Below are 22,214 nucleotides of genomic sequence, written 5' to 3' on the forward strand. Positions count from 1 at the left end.
GACACAGAAAACCCAGACTGGGCACCAAGCAAACAATCCGGACATAATTTGGTAAAAAATCCAACAGGTAGCAACGTGCCAGACATATCCTGAAAGAATAGAACAGATTAAGAGCAGAGAGCACTGAAGCTTTGCTTCTGTTATCAAAGGAACCCAGTCCTACGCAAAATGTCACCATGGAGTCAGAGTGTCGTAATGAACCTACAGTTAGAGAGAGTTCTACACAAACGAACTTAACTTTAGAACTGCTGCATACATGTGAGATGGAAATAAATCAACTGAGACAGGAAAAACTGTTTTGGATAAAATTGTTACGGTCCTTTACACACTTGTCAGCCTGTGTGACTTAGCTGTGCCTTTGAATAGAAAATAAATGAGGAGGGAACTGAGCATTAACTGTTTATTGAAATTATCATTACAAGGGTGATTTATAGATTATATTTAACGATAGGTACAATTGGAATGTGCTGAGTCTGTTAGTGTTTGTAATTATTGTACCATCCACTATTAGATAAAATAAAAAAAAAATAGAATTTTGTTTGAAAGTCTAGAGCAAGATGTTTTGTTATTTTGCAAATAACACTTCAGATATTGTTTTAAAGGTCCCATGGCATGAAATTTTCACTTTCTGAGGTTTTTTAACGTTAAAATGAGTTCCTCTGACCTTCTTAAGTCACCCCAGTGGCTAGAAATTTCATAATGTGTAAACCAAACTATGCCCAACATTTGAGAATGGCGCGTCAAAACGGCGCGTTGATAAGCTTTACTACGTCAGCAAGGGAGATGATCCCCACGCCCCCCCCCCCTCTGGATTCCCACCCACTGTATGGATTGCCCCACCCAGTTGTAGTGAGGAGACCATAGAGGGAGGACACAACAACATGGCATCACCTAAGTGAGCGAAACATGGAAATTGCGCTGTACATGGATGTGACAACACAGAAAAGAGTCTGTTTTTACTGCCGACGGGAGAGCCCCTGAAGACGCAGTGGCTTAATTTTATTTACTTCAATAATACGCTGTCGAGTCTACCTAAGACGGTGTATGTTTGTCGGAAGCATTTTCCTGAGGAATGTTTCCACAACTTGGGACAGTACAGAGCAGGTTTTGCACATCAACTGTCACTGAAGCCTGGGTCCGTACTAAGCATCCCTGCCGCATCAGTAACAAACACCGAACAAGTAAGTGTATAACTGTTAAGTCGTTTTGCCGTGTTTTAAAATTGGTGCGTTTGCAATGGCTACATTAGCTGTGCAGCTAACCGCTTCCTGCAGTTAGCCAGGTACTCTGTGCTACCTCTGTTATAATAGCCAATCAAAACAGTTTTTACAAAGACACCCACATTCTTTTTTTAAGTCACTCGTTCATTTTGTTTGTTTTTTTGTTCAGTAAAAACCCAAACATTTGTTGAATTTATTTTATTTCCTCACGTCGCACCTTAATGACGTCAGCGCGCGGTATTTTTCCCTGATTCTGGGCCGGGGTGTTGTGAGTGGCAGAGCAGCTCCATCTCTGCGACCCATTGAAAGTCAGCCCTAGATCCAATCTTTTGTCGGGAGCCGAGGTCGTGCGGGCGGCCCTCCAGCGGCACCGGCTGCCCGTGGAGGCAGCGGTTCTCCCAGGGGCGAGTTGGGGGGAGGAAATGGCAAAGTCCCCACTCCTCCATGGTAAAACTGCTCCATGGTAAAACTGCTCAGTTTTACCATGGGCCTCAGGCTGAAAAAAACCCGACAAAGTCCCAGTTTTACCATGGGCTCGAGTTGTACCATTTTTTTTAAACAGGGCGGATGGACCAGGGCATTCGCCCGCCTGGCCATGCCCGACGAGGAGCGCTCTTGGCCGGCTTGGGAGGCAGATGTCAGCCCCTCCCCCTCCCCCCATGGCACGCCCCCACCCTCTACCCTTCCCCTCCTTCTGCTTCTCATTAGCAAAACGACGCACTGAGAAAAGGGCTGAAATGGGGCTTTCTTCCAGGAGGCTATATCTACGTTCCAAGGGTTCATTTCGAGAAAGGCTGCGGATATAACATCCGGAAGCCTCCATGATCCCGTTTAAAGCATCAACAAACCACCATGCCATGGGTCCTTTAACAATAAGTATCACTGGAGTGCAAATAGCTCTATACCTAGATGTCCTTGGGATTGTTGAGACATGGAGGGGTGGGAATAAGATATAATCCACAGTTCAGGTCAGAGTCCTTTGAGAGTAACTTTGGCTTTTGCAACATTCTGTTCCCAAAAGCTGATGTCAGGAAAAAGTCTTTGCACAAAGGTTTTCTTGCTTTTGTATTTTTTCTAAACTGGTCTTTCGTGTAGGGACTCTTCAGGGGGGAAAAGAAAGTATGTTCCAACATATAGCTAATGCTAGCCCACAAATCTACACCGTCACTTCAGTCGTTTTGAGGAATTTTGTAAGGCTCATAACTGCTAATAACCTCCAATTTCCACATGTATCTATCTTATACTTCTTTCTGACTAAGATTATCCAAGTAATCTCATAGTAGAGCTTTTTTTCACTGTAGTTTTCTTTGGACAACAGCAACAGATGCCAGACATCTTTGCTTGGCTTCAGTATGTAAACAAAGTTCGCTTGTCCCCCAGTATAGGGTAGCGGTGGTTGCTAACGTAAATGTGATGTTAGTGCAAGGGGTCTATAGACTGAAAGAGCTTCTACCCAAGAGCCATAACTGCACTAAACACTGCTTGTTTTAAAGGGATCGTAAAATGAAATACAGCAATGTGTCAATGTTTTTTTTTTTTAAGAGTTTGAGTTAATATATATTATATGGGGGCGGCACGGTGGTGTAGTGGTTAGCGCTGTCGCCTCACAGCAAGAAGGTCCAGGTTTGAGCCCTGTGGCTGGTGAGGGCCTTTCTGTGCAGAGTTTGTATGTTCTCCCCGTGTCCGCGTGGGTTTCCTCCGGGTGCTCCGGTTTCCCCCACAGTCCAAAGACATGCAGGTTAGGTTAACTGGTGACTCTAAATTGACCGTAGGTGTGAATGTGAGTGTGAATGGTTGTCTGTGTCTGTGTGTCAGCCCTGTGATGACCTGGCGACTTGTCCAGGGTGTACCCCGCCTTTCGCCCATAGTCAGCTGGGATAGGCTTCAGCTTGCCTGCAACCCTGTAGAAGGATAAAGCAGCTAAAGATAATGAGATTTATTGATTTTATTTATTATTTTTAATAAGCAGATGTTGCACTAGTAGGATGGCATCCAATTTCAGTGTACAATGTGCAATGACAGATATATTCAAAAGTGGAGATTTCTGTCTCATGATTCCTCCTTCCACAAACACTTGCCACATTAGTTCACTCCCCATCAACATGCTCCGAGGATATGTCACACAATCACGGTCATCTTCTTTTACATTTTGAGTTGAGAGGGATTTCTTTCACAGATACCCTAACTTGCAAGAGAACAGATAGGTGTTCCACTGACAGTATTTATTAAAAAAGACAGATAGAATAACTACAGTGGTGCTTGAAAGTTTGTGAACCCTTTAGAATTTTCTATATTTCTGCATAAATATGCCCTAAAACATCAGATTTTCACACAAGTCCTAAAAGTAGATAAATGAAACCCAGTTAAACAAATGAGAGAAAAATATTATACTTGGTCATTATTTGTTGAGAAAAATGATCCAATATTACATATCTGTGAGTGGCAAAAGTATATGAACCTTTGCTTTCAGTATCTGGTGTGACCCCCTTGTGCAGGAATAACTGCAACTAAACGTTTCCGGTAACTGTTGATCGGTGCTGCACACTGGCTTGGAGGAATTTTAGCCCATTCCTCCGTACACAACAGCTTTAACTCTGGGATGTTGGTGGGTTTCCTCACATGAATTGCTCACTTCAGGTCCTTCCACAACATTTCGGTTGGATAAAGGTCAGGACATTGACCTGGCCATTGCAAAACATTCACTTTATTCTCTTTTCTTTGGTAGAATGACTTCTGTGCTTAGGATCGTTGTCTTGCTGCATGACCCACCTTCTCTTGAGATTCAGTTCATGGACAGATGTCCTGACATTTTCCTTTAGAATTTGCTGGTATAATTCAGAATTCATTGTTCCATCAATGATGGCAAGCCGTCCTGGCCCAGATGCAGCAAAACAGGCCCAAACCATGATACTACCACCACCATGTTTCACAGATGGGATAAGGTTCTTATGCTGGAATGCAGTGTTTTCCTTTCTCCAAACATAACGCTTCTCATTTAAACCAAAAAATTCTATTTTGGTCTCATCCGACCACAAAACTTTTTCCAATAGCCTTCTGGCTTGTCCACATTCACTTTAGCAAACTGAAAACGAGCAGCAGTGTTCTTTTTGATGAGCAGTGGCTTTCTCCTTGCAACCCTGCCATGCACACCATTGTTGTTCAAGTGTTCTCCTGATGGTGGACTCATGAACATTAACATTAGCCAATGTGAGAGAGGCCTTCAGTTGCTTAGAAGTTACCCAGGGGTCCTTTGTGACCTCGCCGACTATTACATGCCTTGCTCTTGGAGTGATCTTTGTTGGTTGACCACTCCTGGGGAGGGTAACAATGGTCTTGAATTTCCTCAATTTGTACATAATCTGTCTGACCTGTGGATTGGTGGAGTCCAAACTCTTTAGAAATGGCTTTGTAACCTTTTCCAGCCTGATGAGCATCAACAGTGCTTTTTCTGAGGTCCTCAGAAATCTCCTTTGTTCGTGCCATGATACACTTCCACAAACATGTGTTGTGAAGATCAGACTTTGATAGATCCCTGTTCTTTAAATAAAACAGGGTTCCCACTCGCACCTGATTGTCATCCCATTGATTGAAAACACCTGACTCTAATTTCACCTTCAAATTAACTGCTAATCCTAGAGGTTCACGTACTTTTCCCACTCACAGATCTGTAATATTGGATCATTTTCCTCAATAAATAAATAAATGACCAAGTATAATATTTTTGTTTCATTTGTTTAACTGGGTTCTTATCTACTTTTTGGACTTGTGTGAAATTCTGATGATGTTTTAGGTAATATTTATGTAGAAATATAGAAAATTCTAAAGGGTTTACCACTATGTTTCCCTCAGGATTTTGTGAAACTATGGTCAGTGGACCTCACTTGGGGGCATGCTCCCTTGTAAGATAATTTTGTTTATTTTAAAGTTAAATGTATCAAACTGGTGCACTTTGAGAGCAAAATTAAGAGTTTAGCTCGATGAAGAACTTGCTCAAAACAATTTTGTGCTTTAGTAATTTAAGCATAAACACACTGGTTGTAATGCCACAGCAAAAAGGCCACACCCACAAATCATGGTTAAGAAGTTTAACAGTTCATAAACGGTTAAAAAATGACTAGAGCATACATTTCTGCCCTCAAAGGAAGGAAGCAGAAGTGGTTACCTGTGTTTATTTATTTATTTATTTATTTATTTATTTTTAGAAAATAGTGAATAGAGAACATGCAGACTAATTTCAATTTAGCCAAAAATAAACCTATTTTGAACTTTGGTTAGAGCATGTCCTTGTATTTTGAATGACGATAACATGCTACCAGATGTGTTAGCAGCTTTTCTTACTCAAATAAGCTAAACCTCTACAAATTCAACAGCTCGTTGTTTTAAAGCAAGGAGATGAGAGTCTGACACTCTGCTGTTAATGTTCCCTAACTAAGCTAAAGTTTGAATACCAATTATCAATGCAAACTTGTGCATTGATGTTATCTGTTTGCTGTCTTAAATTGATAACCATGGTATTGTGTTTGGACTTGTGGATGATTGTAGTAGATACTGTAAAGTTAATGTTATCAGTCTCAAATCAAATGGTGGTGTGTTCTGAAAATGCTTCCGCCACCATGGTCTAGGTAACTCATGGAAAACACTGTAATGAGCGTTGCCTCATGTTTTTAATACATTATAAAATTACTTGTCTGATTTACCTATCTGTTTAATAATTGACAGTCTGCTGTCATGCAATCTGGGTCAAACCTTGCGAATGACCTTCTAGCCCATCATAATATGTGTAACATCCTTCATAATCGATAACCGACTTTAATTTGGTGTGCCTTGATGTTCTGGTTTGACCTCTGATGTGCTTCAGCCCCAGTAAGCTTGAAAACCTCTGGTACATATGACAGTCAGTTATGGTTGGGCAAGTTCCAGCAGTTTTAAATGAAGATGCAGCCTAGCCTATAGCTATGTTTTAATGTCCATCTTAAGCTTTTCATTCTGCTCCTCGAAAATAGCATTGTGGGCCAATTCAGGATGCTGATGGCCAAACAGTATGTTGATTTTTTTTTTTTAATTTACATTTGTAAGCCTATGTCTCTAATACCTGCTTTTTTTTCCTCAAATTTTTGGCCCCTCCTTTAATTTTTGACCTTTTTTTTGTTCATGGATTTTGTTTCATTGCTGCGCACTGTTTTTGCATTAGAGTAGAATGTTAATGCACATTAACTAACATGGTTGTGATTTGATCAGTGAGAACACACGCATGCTGCCACATGATCCTGAAATGACAGGCCCACAGAGAAGGCTGGTAAAAACACAGCAAAACAAAATCTCTGTTCATTATGCCCGGACCAATAAAGCGTTCCAAGGTTGTCAAGATTAAATCTTGACACCCCCCTCCCCAAAAAAAAAAAGTCTAAAATGTAACTACAATTTTCCGGACATGACTAAGACTAAAAGTAAATTTTAAAATTCTTTAAATTAAAAATGAACACTACTACACTGAACTAAAACAACATTAGCTCCCAAACACTTATGGTAAATAAATATTACTTGTACAAATCCAAAATATTTTGTATAAAACCCATTTAGTGACAGAACTGACTTTAAAGCTGTGCATTTTTGTAGCTTTCTGTTTAGAGACCAAAACACAAGGGACAGATGTGTATCAGAGAGGTCTGATTCACAGCACAGCTTTGCCATGTCAGAATTAAAGCCTTTTATGAGAAACCTTTCCTTTGCCTAAATTCTGATAAAGCCTTGCCTGCATTTTCCTATAGTTACTCAATTCATCTCAGAGCTTGTCGGTTGTTTTGTGAATCTTAAGATACAGTCAAGAACCTTTTAATTCAGCCTTCATGAGGCTTAATAATATTGGCATGAGCCATCTTTCTTGTTTCTGTATACCTCATTTAAAGGCATAGATTGATTTTAGTAAAGAAAATATAAATGTGGTATTTTTGTCCAGGTATACAGGAGCATGCAGTGTGAAGAATACATTGATGCCAAAAGAGAGGTGCATGTGAATTGGATGAGGTGAGAAATACACCAGCTCTTGGGCCGTTTTAGTGATTTTGATTTTACAGTTCCTCATTTGTTGGAAGAACTTCATCTTCTTGCTGTCACTGATATCTCTGCCATGCTTTCTCCAAGTCTCTGATCTGATTTTTACCTTTTCTGGAATGTTGCCTCACTCTTTTAGGTATGTGAATTGTGCCCGTAATAAAGAAGAAAAGAATCTTGTGGCATTTCGGTATCGAGGGGGAATTCTGTATCGTTGCTGTCGACCCATTAACCCAGGACAGGAGCTCTTGGTGTGGTATGAAGAGGAGCACACCAAAGAACTCAGTCCTGCACCTACAGGAACAACCAGACAGCAAGGTGTTACTTTTGTCTAAGAGGTTATAGAGGTTATTTTCTGGATTATCTTGTGACATTTCTGAGCCTAACAGTGTTTCTGGAATGAAAGCTGTTGTACAATGCAATCTGCAGTAACCAGAGTACTCCCCCAGAGGACTCATTTTGGCATGTTCCACCAACCAGGTAGGTTTTCTCTATCATATGACAGTAACCAACCAGAGAGGGTAAAGTCACCCCACTGCAATATCCTGCTATTGCAAAACTGACTATATAGTAAACCACAAAATACTGTTGCAGTTTTATTCATCAGGCACAATTTAACCAGAAGTAGCGTAAAATGCGTGGCCTGTGGATCCCAAGTGGTACAGCAGAAAACTGTTGCCCCCATCATCCTCCCCATAATCCAGATATTGCCACTTTCGAATCCTGATGATGCCACAGTCATCTGTGGTTGGGAGCTCAAGAGAGCAAAATTGTCTGGGCTCTCAGGGAGGTAGAGATGGTATGCTGTCTCTTCCCTGCCCTGTCAGTTATACTAGCCAGTCATGTGTGTGTGTGTGTGTGTGTGAGAGAGCACATATTAATAGAAATTGAGTGGATTGGGTTTTCCTCCGAGTGTGCTTTCTCCCCCCTGACATTGTATGAGTAAACTATGCGGTCAACTGGTATTACTTATCTCAGAGGAAGCATGTGATGGCCCTCCCTGGTTGGTAGCTGTTATGTGATACTGGAGAGCAGTCTGATGGGTGGGAATTGACCATGGCTCAATTAGGGAGAAGACTGGGGAGAAATCAAGGGGGAAAAAAGGCCCTGTCACAGGAAACACACAATATCGGATAATGCTGTCAGACCTCCCCATATTACAGAAACGGGGGGGGGGGGGGACACATACAGTGGTGCTTGAAAGTTTGTGAACCCTTTAGAATTTTCTATATTTCTGCATAAATATGACCCAAAACATCCTCAGATTTTCACACAAGTCCTAAAAGTAGATAAAGAGAACCCAGTTAAACAAATTAGACAAAAATATGATACTTGCTCATTTATTTATTGAGGAAAATGATCCAATATTACATATCTGTGACTGGCAAAATTATGTGAACCTCTAGGATTAGCAGTTAATTTGAAGGTGACATTAGAGTCCGGTGTTTTCAATCAATTGAATGACAAATCAGGTGTGAGTGGGCACCCTGTTTTATTTAAAGAACAGGGATCTATCAAAGTCTGATCTTCACAACACATGTTTGTGCAAGTGTATCATGGCACGAACAAAGGAGATTTCTGAGGACCTCAGAAAAAGCGTTGTTGATGCTCATCAGGCTGGAAAAGGTTACAAAACCATCTCTAAAAAGTTTGGACTCCACCAATCCACAGTCAGACAGATTGTGTACAATGGAGGAAATTCAAGACCATTGTTACCCTCCCCAGGAGTGGTCGACCAACAAAGATCACTCCAAGAGCAAGGTGTGTAATAGTTGGCGAGGTCACAAAGGACCCCAGGGTAACTTCTAAGCAACTGAAGGCCTCTCTCACATTGGCTAATGTTAATGTTCATGAGTCCACCATCAGGAGAACACTGAACAACAATGGTGTGCATGACAGGGTTGCAAGGAGAAAGCCACTGCTCTCCAAAAAAACTTGCTGCTTGTCTGCAGTTTGCTAAAGATCACATGGACAAGCCAGAAGGCTATTGGAAAAATGTTTTGTGGATGGCTGAGCCCAAAATTGAACAATTTGGTTTAAATGAGAAGCGTTAAGTTTGTAGAAAGGAAAACACTGCATTCCAGCATAACAACCTTATCCCATCTGTGAAACATGGTGGTGGTAGTATTGTGTTTTGGGCCTGTTTTGCTGCATCTGGGCCAGGACAGCTTGCCATCATTGATGGAGCAATGAATTCTGAATTATACCAGGGAATTCTAAAGGAAAATGTCAGGACATCTGTCCATGAACTGAATCTCAAGAGAAGGTGGGTCATGCAGCAAGACAACGACCCTAAGCACACAAGTCGTTCTACCAAAGAATGGTTAAAGAAGAATAAAGTTCATGTTTTGGAATGGCCAAGTCAAAGTCCTGACCTTAATCCAATCAAAATGTTGTGGAAGGACCTGAACTGAGCAGTTCATGTGAGGAAACCCACCAACATCCCAGAGTTGAAGCTGTTCTGTATGGAGGAATGGGCTAAAATTCCTCCAAGCCAGTGTGCAGGACTGATCAACAGACACCGGAAACACTTAGTTGCAGTTATTGCTGCACAAGGGGGTTACACCAGATACTCAAAGCAAAGGTTCACATACTTTGCCACTCACAGATATGTAATATTGGATCATTTTCCTCAATAAATAAATGACCAAGTATAATATTTTTGTCTCATTTGTTTAACTGGGTTTTCTTTATCTACTTTTAGGACTTGTGTGAAAATCTGATGATGTTTTATGCCATATTTTTGCAGAAATATAGAAAATTCTAAGGGGTTCACAAACTTTTAAGCACCACTGTAATACTGTAATATGTCCCTGATGTGGGTGGAGTACAGAAGCATGGCAGGGAGGAGCTGATGTTCTCACACAATTTATTTTTACGATTTTCGTTGCTTTTCAGCTTCATTCACTCACTCGCTGCTCACACACAGACACACGTGTTCTGGTTGGGAAAGCGCCCTTCTCTTCGCTCTCCCTCCTTTTCTAACCTCCACTGTCACTGCAACAAACACACAACATTAATTGACAACAGGTGCATTGACTTTGCCACTCACCTTCCCTGGCCCCACCCTCCATTCACAAACTGCCGCTGGGCCACGCCCCCACTGTCACATAACCCCCGACAGGATAGGAATTCTGCCACCACCATCTGCGCCTGTGGATTACCTCAAATTTAAAAGGCTAGAGGGCGAGATACCAACAGGTGATCTGCACATTGGTGTGGTTCATGATGTACAGCACGGGATGTTCCTCGCCCTCCACCTCCTGGGACAAAACAGCCCCCAGCCCTCTGTCCAATGCATCCATCTGCAAAATAAAAGGGAGAGAGAAGTCAAGGGAGTGTAAAAGTTGCCCCCCACACAGTGCAGCTTTTACCTTGGTTGAAAGCCTGTTGGCACTGTTCCGTCCACTGTACCAGATCTGGTGCTCCCTTTTTAGTGAGATCAGTCAGCAGGCTGGTGATGTCCGAATAATTAGGTATGAACCTATGATAGTAGCCAGCCAGCCCCAGAAATGGCCTCACTCCCTTTTCAGTCTTGGGCAGGCCGCAATCGCTGCAGTTTTGTCAATTTGGGGATGCACCTGCCCATGACCTCAAGTGGAAACCCAGATACCATACTTCCACTTGCCCAATTGCACACGTTTTCATGTTAGCTCTGAGCCCCACACATCTCAGCAAGTCTAGGATGGCCCTAAAGTGTTCAAGGTGCTGCTGCCAATCATTGCTGTATACCAGGGGTGCCAGGGTGAAATTGGTAAGGGGGCCAGATTTTTTTCAAGTGGGACCTTGGGGGCCGAATTACACTTTTGGCCTGAAAAGACCAGACACTAACTCAACAAAAGGACATTATTTTATATGATTTTTGAAGGCCTATATGCCCAAAAGGAATTGTAAAGCTATAGCCTCAAAATGAGGTGCACAATAACATGGCAGACAAAAGCAATTTACCCTCTGAAAATGTAACAGTCTAAGCATGCAAGTAGCCTACATTTATAAAAAAAAATGCTACAGAAATGGACTAAGACACAAATAACACAAGTGTAAACTGTAAATGACTTAGATCAGATTTATTGATCTTGCACATCAAAAACATGTCAATGCATAGACCTAATTAGGCCAATTAAAACGATTGGCAAGTAGGCCTAAACGAGTCAAAAGAAAGAAGTGCCAGGGTAAATAATTCCACCAATAGGTCAAGTGACTAAATATCCAGTAGCATTAGTTTAAAAGAGCCAAATATGACTGAACATACCAATAAAAACAAACTACAGATGGCACATTAACTTTGCTGGTCAAGTCCCACATATTTTTCCACACACCCATCCTGTTTATTCCCCCTCAAGCACACAGCACAAGGTTACATGGGGGAGAAATACCAGCTACATTTTACATGTGGAAGCCAGAAGTCTTTTACTTTTTACCAGCTTGTCGACATTGGGGACAGACTCTGGGCAGTTGCTATTTTCATGACATCGTTGAGATGTCCATGGGTCAGACGACTACGCAGTTTCGATTTATTAATATTCATTACTGAAAATGCCTGTTCACATAAATATGTTGTCCCGAACATACAGAGTATTTTACCGGCAAAGGCCGTGATAATTGGGTACTCTGGTGGCAATGACTGATAGAAAGATTGGATTCCAACAGATGCGTATTTATCCTTGACGAATGCACCCTCCGAAAATGGCTTGGACACTTTTTTGCGATCTCCCACGCGATGATGTAGCTCGCCTTCACTGCCCCTAACATGAAATAAAATGTACAACAAAGATATTGAGACACCCCTCTTTGAAAACAGCCGCATTTAACATTAAAGGAGAACTGAAGATGATGTATGATATTAAAACGAACCTTCATGTGTCTCTCGAGACTTTGAGAAAGCTGCTTGCTGTTTTTGAAGGTTTGAGGCAAGCTCATTTAGCTTTTCAGTCCTGCATTGCCCGGTGAATTGGCTTTATTTGTCGGCATGGGTCTCGTAATGTCTTTTGACATTGTATTCCTTCGGTACAGCCACTTGTTGCGAACAAATCAGACAAACAGGTTTTCCCCCTACTTCTCAGAAAAAGTATTTCTCTCTCCATTTTTCCTGAAAGATGCGACCCTCAGAATCAACTTTTCTCTTTTTAGACTGTTGTTGCTTGTGAACGAGCAACAACTAGCCTACTCTACATTAAATCCGGGTCATTGCACCTGCGTGTGCTGCAGCAAGCAGAGAGCAGCTAAAAACGAACCAATGGATTACACAAAAATGGAATCAAATTGAAACATTAGATTTAAAATCATTACAAAAAAAACACAACATTCGATTTTTATTAATTTATTATTAAAAAAAAAAGTCTCATGAACCACCGGGCCGGATGTGATGACCAATCGGGCTGTATCCAGCCCGCGGGCCGTTACCATGGCACCCCAGAATAAAAGAGAATAAAAGTGTCGAATAAAAGCTAGTAGCACCTAACCGATCGAGCAACTTATCAATATGAGGCATTGGGTATGCGTTGAATTTAGACACTGTGTTGACTTTTCTGTAGTCTACACAGAACCGGACCAACCTATCGGTCTTGGGTACCAGGCCCACCGGGCTGCTCCAATCATGGTGTGACTCCTTGATTATGCCTATGTTGAGCATGGCCTTGAGTTCATCCCAAACCACCTTTTTCTGTATTCGGGTAAGGGTGGCTATGCACCACCACCCCTGGGGACATCTTAATGTGGTGTTCTATGAGGTGGGTGCAGCCGGGAAGGGGCAAGAAAAAGTTGGATAACTCTTTGCAACTTGACAACCTCTGCGAGTTGGGCCGGTGAGAGGTGGTCTCCACAAGGGACCGGAGTGGTTTGGGTTGTAGGTTTGGTTGTTTTTACCTCCGATCCCAGCTTCTCTGGAAGTACCAATGCCAACGCCATAGGGACCCCCTCGTTCCAATGTTTTAAGTGGTTGAAGTGGTATATTTGCAGAGCCCTGCCCCGATCCATTCGCTTCACCTCATAGTCAACGTCCCCGATTTGCCGTGTGATCTCGAAGGGCCCTTGCCATTTGGCAACTAATTTGAAGCTTGAAGTGGGCAATAACACGAGTACTTTGTTTCCCGGAGTGAACTCCCTAAGGTTCCTGGGTTTAATATGTGAGGGTGTGGAGCTTTGCGTGCAGGTCGAGAACGTATTGAATTTCGTTCTTGCTGGTTGAAGGTCCCTCCTCCCAATTTTCCTGCAGCACATCCAAAATGCTGCATGGCTTTCGCCCATATAATAATTCAAATGGTGAAAACCCCATGGAGGCTTGTGAGACTTCTCGTACTGCGAATAACAGGGGCTGGAGCCATTTATCCCAATTACATGCATCTTCGCTTACAAACTTCCAAACCCTACAGAATCATCTGTTTGTGGGTGATTGATGCTGGTGTGGACAGATTTAATTCCCTACAGCTCACGAAGTGTGTGTGACATAAACATAGTGCCTTGGTCTGTCAGGATTCCTAAAGAAATCCGACCCGGGAGAGAACACGGAAGAGTGCTTCCGCAACACTGCATGCCTCTGCACACAGTGCGGAGCATGGCCTGCTTCTGGATATCGTGTTGCATAGTCCACCAGAACTAAAATAAAGCAATATACTTGTACTGACTGATCTAATGGCCTGACGAGATCCATACCAATTCTCTCGAATGGGGTCTTGATTAGAGGGAGCAGGCGCAAAGGCACTTTTGGAGTGGCCATGAGATTTACTAATTGGCATTCGTGGCATGCCGCACACCACCAACGAACGTCCCCGCAAACCTCTGGCCAATAGAACTCACCATTATTCGGTAGGGTGCATCAGTTGCCCTGACTTTCATAAAATCTGATGCATTTTTGTTTGGGTGTTCCTTTTCACCAATAAAGACATCCTGTAAAATTTTTTGACCATATTCAAAAGTCTAATGGTGGCACCATGAGGTTCATTTTTTGCCAAAAAAACGCTTATTTTATGTTTTCGCGTAAGGTTTGAATCACAATGTTGGACTCCATTTATTGATTTCTTGTGACCCAGAGATCATGTTAAGAACCTTTGCAAGGGATTGAGAAGCATTAATGTGATGCATAATACATTTGTATTGTTTAAAAATAGTTGAACAATGATTCAATGAACAGCTAAAACTCAAACTGTGCTTGATTTAATATATTTAGAATATGTACTAAAAATGTGTATCTAAGATATTTGGTATACTCTACAAGGTGGCATAATGTTCCATGAAAAGTGATCAAAATTTTGTCATAAGTCATAAAATAGCAACTTTTTCATAACTTTGAGCTCCTGGTGCCACCATTAAACTTTTGAATTTTGTCAAAATATTTCACCCAGTGGGTTTTCTTACCAAAAGGAACATAAAAACAAAAATGCATCATCATCGGAGGAACTTTTCATTTTTAGGGGGCAACTGATGCACCCTATTATTCGGGGTAGTTTGATATCCTGTCCTAGGTGTCCAGCCATGGGATTAAAGTGAGCCACAGGGAACACAAGTTCCCTATGGCTCTTAGGGATTAACAACTGGTGTTATCTGTTCACCAGTTTGAGTGTCCTGCGTCACTTGATACAGCCTGTCCTTAATAGTGAAATACAGGAAGGAGGGTGTCATATTTGGCTAGAGAGTTTGACCATTCATTACTTTCACTTGGTCAAACGCATGATGCAAATTCTTGTCTTGCGACTGCTCTAATAGGAAATCCTCAAGGGAATCCCCAAGAGAGGGAGGAGGGGCTAGCTGCTCCTTACTCTTTGCATCGCACTGATGTAGACAGCTCTGTGACAGCTTCCCCAGTCAATGCCACACCGGGATCCCCCCCATGATGTAGGATGCAGGACCCACCCCTTATTGTGTGTTCTATTAAATTTCTGAATCCTGGCCAATCAGTCCCCAAAATTAGAGGGTGGGTGAGACGAGGATTAACTGCCATCTTTATGCTTTTGTCCCTGAAATAGAATATGGATTGGCACTAGAGGATAATTATGAACATCCCCATGCATGCACACAACCTTCACTGCTTGTGCTGTCCCCAATGCCTCACCTTGCACCAGGCTTTGGTGGATTGAGGTCTGATGTATCCCCTTGGACACTTCCCGGTATACGATACGCTCTGGCCCGATAGGGGGTGGTCTCTGGCGCATATGTGATCCAGATCACAACTCCCACCTCCATTGTGGAGCACTGACTCTGGAGATGTCCCAGCTTCTTGCACCGCCAGCATACCTGCCCAGACTTTCCCTCTGCACCGGTGTTATGGGCATCACTCACCTGGGGTGGAGAAGAGACAGACTTGGAAGAAGAACACGGGAGACACCATGGGTGCGGTGGGCCGGCTGGAGGGGAGCCGCCCCCCATCTCCGCAGTGGGGGAATGGGGTGGGGATGGGAAGAGGAGGGAGGGGGGAAGGAGAGAGAAAAAGAGAAAAGGCCTGCTGCTGGAACCGCTGCCAGATGGTCTTCTGCCAACTCGATGGCTTGACCCAGTAACACCGGGCGATGACACTGGACCCACTCCACCGTTCCTTCCAGAAGACCCACAGTGAAGTGGTCCAGTGTCACCAGGTCGATGATCCCCTCAGCGTCACAGTTGTTTGCCCTCTGCCACTGCCAGCAGGCATCCTGGAGCTGTTGGCCAAATGCAAACGGCTGGCCGACCTTCTCCAATGTCAGCGTCCAGAAGCACTGATGATGTTCCGGGGTGTGGCTGACACACTGCAGGATGGCTCACTTCAGGTCCACGTATATGAGCCAACTGTTAGCGGGGAGCTGCTGCATGGCGAGCTGCACCTTGCCGGTCAGTAGTGGAAGTAGGCATGCCGCTTGATTGGCCACCCCCATGCTTTGGCAGCTTGCTTGAAGAGAGCGATGAAGGCCTGTGGATCATCATGTGAGCCCATCTTCGTGAGGGTGAGGTGGGGAGGGTCTGCTGCGGTGGCAATCCAGGCCCCCGCCAAGACGAGCAGAATGCCTGGCGATCTTCCTGCTGGGCCAGCATCAAGGATTCAAAGCATTGCTCTTGTTCCTTCCGGAAGGCCGTCAGCACTTGATGCTGGTTCTGCTGGGTGGTAACAAGGGCATGGATGAGATCCTTAAATGGGGAGGACTGCATGTGGTGATTCCCTTCCATACTCCTGGCTTTCGGCACCACTATAGTATGTCTCTGATGTGGGTGGAGTACAGAAGCATGGCAGGTGGGAGCTGATGTTCACACACACTACTTTATTTTTACTATTTACCTTGCTTTTCAGCTTCATTCGCTCACTTGCTCATTGCTCATACACAAACACACTCTTGTTCTGGTCGGGAGAGCTCCCTTCTCTTCGCGCTCTTCCATCATGCTGATGTTAGAAAAGGAGGGATCCTTTTCTAACCTCCACTGTCACTGCAACAAATACGCACACAACATTTAATTGACAACAGGTGCATTGACTTTGCCACTCACCTTCTCTGGCCATGCCCCTGCTGCCACAAATATTCAGTGCAATCCAACCAGCTGGCTGAAGAGAAGTTAGTTGAACACACATGCAGCATGCCTGAACCAAGCGAAGTTGTTAATTGGCTAATGCACATGTCAGTCAAACCCATCAACCATTATACAAATCAACTGGAACACATTTGCTTTATTTCAGGAGTATATGTGATGATGCTTATATTATCAAGCAGTTTAACAAGCAATAAAATTTTTTGTATTTTTATGGAATTCAGTGATTCCACAAGAGTCATGCCATGGAGAAATAATGTTTTAATTATGTTTATTTTTAGCTCCTCAAACTCTTGTAGCTGAAGAACTTCAACATGTTAAGGGACAAATAGCATCAGATGAATGAATAATTAAACAGGTAGAAGTTTGGTTGCTTTATTACTACAAACCACACCGTGGCATTCTTCAAATACTGCAGTAAGGACATTCCTATACTACTGCAGAACTACTTGAATGCCATCTGAATCGTTGCACTCTGTCCCTTTTTTATACGCCTACATTTTTATTTAATTAAATGACTAATGTCTTAATTTCTGGATGTTGGCTTTCTTTCATCAGTTACATTAATATGAATCAACTGGGTTTCACAAAATCCCACAATTTTTAATTTCATTAAATTTGTGTGTTATTGAAATTAATGTGTTTTAAACTTGACAACCTAATCCAGATGAAAAATACAGACTTTCTTGTGTAAATGCTACTAGAAACCATTTGCAAATAAATCTATTCATATCCAGCATGATAAATAAGGCCCATTTTTGGATCTTTGAATGCAAGGGCTGAGTTTCCTTCACAATCCTGGATGAGCTGTAAATAAGGCAAGGCTTGCCATTAACTAGACTTGACATTAGATCAAACAGAAACCAACAACTCCCCCTTGGTTGCTCAGACCCACGGGGCTATGGCCAATGCTGTGCATAGCTGCTGTTCTAGTACCTTTATTGAATCTACAGTACCAGTACTCCTAGTTAGAGACTGCTGTATGTTAGTCCTCAAACTTTTTTGTGTCAGTCTTGATTCATATAGAATATTGAATGTTTGAGGTTCAGTAAAAATGCTCCTTTACATTGGGTTAGTGTTATATTTTATAATCTTGTTGCATTTTATGTTCAATTTCTGATTTTTGTCCTTTCACTTCTCCAGAAGTAAAGAAGACTTTGCTGCAGGTCTTTTCCTGCTCCACATGTCCTCGTTCCTATGCATCTCAAATTTACCTTGACAAACACATCCAGAGATGCCACTATGAAGAGTATGTGAGACTGCAGGAATCAAGAGAGATTAAATATGAGCTTCAGATCCCCTCCAAATGCTCCAGTAGTCAGCCAACATCATCTGATGCTCTCAGTTTTGACACTTCTCATAATGATATACAGAAGGAAATTCACCACTGCTCAGACTGTGGAAAGAGTTTTGGTCATCAGAATGTACTCAAGACACACCAGTGCAGTCACACAGGAGAGAAGCCGTATCACTGCTCACAATGCGGAGAGTTTTACTGAACAGAGTGCTCTCCAAAAACACCAGCATGTTCACACAGGTGAGAAGCTATATCACTGGTCACAGTGTGGGAAGAGTTTTACTCAGCAGAGTGCTCTCCAACGACACGAGCGCATTCACTCAGGAGAGAAGCCATATCACTGCTCACAGTGTGGGAAGAGTTTTACTCATCAGAGTACTCTCCAACGACACCAGCACATTCACACAGGAGAGAAGCCATATCACTGCTCAAAGTGTGGGAAGAGTTTTACTCAGCAGAGTACTCTCCGACAACACCAGCGCATTCACACTGGAGAGAAGCCGTATCACTGCTCACAGTGTGGGAAGAGTTTTACTCGTCAGAGTGATCTCCAACAACACCAGCGCATTCACGCAGGAGTGAAGCCGCATCACTGCTCACAGTGTGGAAAGAGTTTTACTCGTCAGAGTGATCTCCACCAACACCAGCGCATTCACACAGGAGAGAAGCCGTATCACTGCTCACAGTGTGGGAAGAGTTTTACTCATCATTGTTCTCTTCAACACCAGCGCTTTCACTCAGGAGAGAAGCTGCATCACTGATCAGTCTGGAAAGATGTTTACTTATTCAGTTACATTTAAAACCTACAAGTGCACCAACTTGTAGACATTGCATGATTTTAAATTTATCAAATTAAATATGGCTATTACTACAGTATTGGCTGAAAATGACCTGTACTTTGAACTTTATTGTTCATGTTATATGACTGTTTTAAAATACGTAACCTTATAGTGATGTTTAAAACAAGACTATTATTGTTTTCTTTTGATCTTAAGTAGTCATTAATTACCATCATTCAACTGACAATTAAACTGCACCACTATTATCAATGTAATACTGCAGCATGAGACTAATTGTTAATGGAATTTGTACTGATCAGGAGTTGAATGTACTATAACAGAACTGTGGATCAAACCAAATGAGTATGGACCATTTGAAATGAAGCTCTTCCAGCTATATGCATCCACCTTGTCTCACTGGTAGAGGAGAAGCCATCAGTTCTCTCATCTCATCTCCACTCATTATCTCTAGCTGCTTTATCCTGTTCTACAGGGTTGCAGGCAAGCTGGAGCCTATCCCAGCTGACTACGGGCGAAAGGCAGGGTACACCCTGGACAAGTCACCAGGTCATCACAGGGCTGACACATAGACACAGACAACCATTCACACTCACATTCACACCTACGGTCAATTTAGAGTCACCAGTTAACCTAACCTGCATGTCTTTGGACTGTGGGGGAAACCGGAGCACCCGGAGGAAACCCACGTGGACACGGGGAGAACATGCAAACTCCGCACAGAAAGGCCCTCGCCGGCCACGGGGCTCGAACCCGGACCTTCTTCCTGTGAGGCGACAGCGCTAACCACTACACCACCGTGCTGCCCCGCCATCAGTTATTTATAATGATAATCTAGGAATCGTACAAAAACCTGACCAAAAATTCAGCATGTTTGAAGTTCTTTATCCGAATATATGTAGCCAAAAAAATAATTCTACCTGGTCAATTCAGCTAATTATTATTTCCTGACCCATGGTCTATATTCTGAAGTTCTTTCTGAATTTGCGAATTTCATCTCAAATCTGGTTGTTTATTGAGACAACAGATTGTTAGAGACGTTATTTGTTTTGATCACCTGGAAGAGACTGAGAACAGCATTCCTGTCCATTCTAGATTCAGTAGGGGTTAATGAGAGTGTCACAGGATCTAACCCTATTTTTTTGAGGTTTTTGTATGATTCCTAATCGTCACATTTACGATCTAATACTTGCATTTGTATTAAATATAGAAAATATAGTCACACTTATGTAGGGACAGTCACGTCTCATCAAAGAACTACAGATCCCATCAACCAACTTCCGCGATGACCTACATCACGGCTGGGCGGGATTTCCTATGTCACATCCTCCATGAAGCCATAAGTAACTGAGCAACACTTCCGTCTTCCTCTTTGGTGCTGTTAATTTTGCCGCAGACTGGCGCATTCTACAGACATAAAGAGGCCCGCTCACCAGAACATCTAGAACCAAGACGTCTGCTTTGCAAGTAAGAATTCAGCGTGTTTTCATTTACCACTGGCCACGGTAAACTTCCAAAATCACGCGATCTAACTCGGATTGAGTTACAACCGGTTTCCTTTCATTTGTTCATTATAAGTAACGTTACAACTGCAGCCCAAAGCAGTTAATTAAAAGTTAGAAATGACCGGATTCCTTCTGACTAAAGCACTGTGCACATTGTTTGATCAGAGACTTTTCCTCACGAACGCTGAAGTTCGGAACAAGAATCCTCTGCTTTCCACGGAAACGACCCACGTGCTCCGGTGGACTCAGAAGTTTTGGAACATCTCCATAACCTTGCATATAAGCAAGATACTGGAAGTAAGACTGGCATTTTTGGGCAAAAAGACTAGTCTTAGGAATTAGCTTTATGAAGTAGTGTGAAATTAAACTCAGGAACGGTTTTATTGTGTACACTGTAGACACTCAGGGTGTTGAATTAATGATTGTTCTATTTTGTTCTCTCAGTTTTAATAGATAGGCTGTGCATGCTTTTGCTATCCTTTCTAACACTTTTAATTTCATCATTACACATATTTTGACCTCATCAAGATTTCAGTAGATTTAGTAATGTTATAAACTAGTGGGTTAGCTACCATGGCTAATCCCATTGTCTCAGAACACGAGGTAAATCCTAACCTCCCCCACATCTCAGATAACATTCCAAGTCTGAGTTAGCACACACACACACACACACGCTCATCAAGTGTATGAGCATATCATATTTGAATGTATTTAAACTACTATTACCCATTATTATCATTGTTATAATAAATTAAATTAATTGTTAAACTGTGTCTGTGTTGCTACTATATATTCTTTGAAGTCATCCAATCTCAAAGAATTCCAAGGTGTATATGAGTTATGTAATACGGTAAGTGATCCATTATTGCTGCATTGGTAGTGATCATAATAATTTGGAATATACCATAATTTAGCTGTTTGATCATTTATTATTAAGCACCAAAATTAAAGGTATTATTCAATGAGACTGATTTAATTTAATGATTTAATGAGACTGATTTAATGAGATTGATCACTTAAGCCCAACTGCACCTACATATATTATTGGTGCCCCATGTGAGGAGATTGGTGTTGACTTCTTGAATATTGTTGCAACAACAGATAAATTATCAGTTTGATTCAGCAGTTGCCAAGGTATATCCCCAGGTGTGTTAAATGGTTAACAGTAGCGTGATAACCATATCACAAAATACTAATAACCTATTGATAACTTAGGATAAGAGAGAGCATTTCCAAACAAAAACAAACTTTATCAATTGATTAATTAATTACATAGTTAATATTAATTAATAATAATTACTTAATAAATTGACTCATTAATTAATTACCTAATACCTAAACTAAGCAAAATGGCATCCCCTCGTGTCTCAGAAATTGAAGACAACGCTCAAGACATGTCTCTCCTTGAGGTCATCGCAGACCTCATTCACTGCTCTGCCTCCGAAAAGGCAAACATTAGGAACACAAGTAAGGGTGAATGCCAAAATAACATAGATAACTCGAATAAACATATGAGAGATCCAAAAGGAACAACTATTAGTGTCCAAGAGGCACTAGGTAAGCTATTCCTGTCATACTTCCAAAATACTGATTCAGAAATCAGATGCCTCCGCGGAGAGGTTGAAAGGCTGACCACCAGCAATGCCGAGCTGGCAGCCGATAATAATGATTTACATAGGGAGTGTGAGCTCTTAAAGAACTCCCTTGATGATTGCGCCGAAAGGCTAGAGAAAGCCGAAACGGCTGCCAAGAGGGCTGCTGAGGAGCAGACCCCTCAAGAAGGGCTCGAGGGGCGTGAAAGACCCCCGGCAATGCGCCAAAGCTCAGAGTGGGAAGAGGCGTCCAAACTGGACACCGT

The 22,214-nt window shown here is 42.3% G+C and overlaps 2 protein-coding genes across 2 annotated transcripts in view; both read left to right on the forward strand.

Annotated features, from left to right (window-relative positions):
- Nucleotides 1–18,237, forward strand: part of LOC132901307 (histone-lysine N-methyltransferase PRDM7-like) — a 101,714-nt gene extending 83,477 nt beyond the window's left edge. The window contains exon 4 of the mRNA XM_060943614.1: nt 17,901–18,237. Within this exon, the coding sequence (XP_060799597.1) occupies nt 17,901–17,906 (6 nt within the window). The 3' untranslated portion in view covers nt 17,907–18,237. The remainder of the gene's footprint in view (nt 1–17,900) is intronic.
- LOC132864558 (zinc finger protein 3-like) lies at nt 18,000–18,884 on the forward strand. The gene is made up of 2 exons (XM_060897993.1): nt 18,000–18,006; nt 18,295–18,884. Exons 1-2 carry the CDS (start codon nt 18,000–18,002, stop codon nt 18,813–18,815), a joined length of 528 nt encoding a protein of 175 aa, XP_060753976.1. The 3' UTR covers nt 18,816–18,884.
- The last annotated feature ends 3,330 nt before the right edge of the window (nt 18,885–22,214 follow it).

Source organism: Neoarius graeffei, chromosome 17 (assembly GCF_027579695.1).
Source record: "Neoarius graeffei isolate fNeoGra1 chromosome 17, fNeoGra1.pri, whole genome shotgun sequence".
Classification (NCBI taxonomy): Eukaryota; Metazoa; Chordata; class Actinopteri; order Siluriformes; family Ariidae; genus Neoarius; species Neoarius graeffei.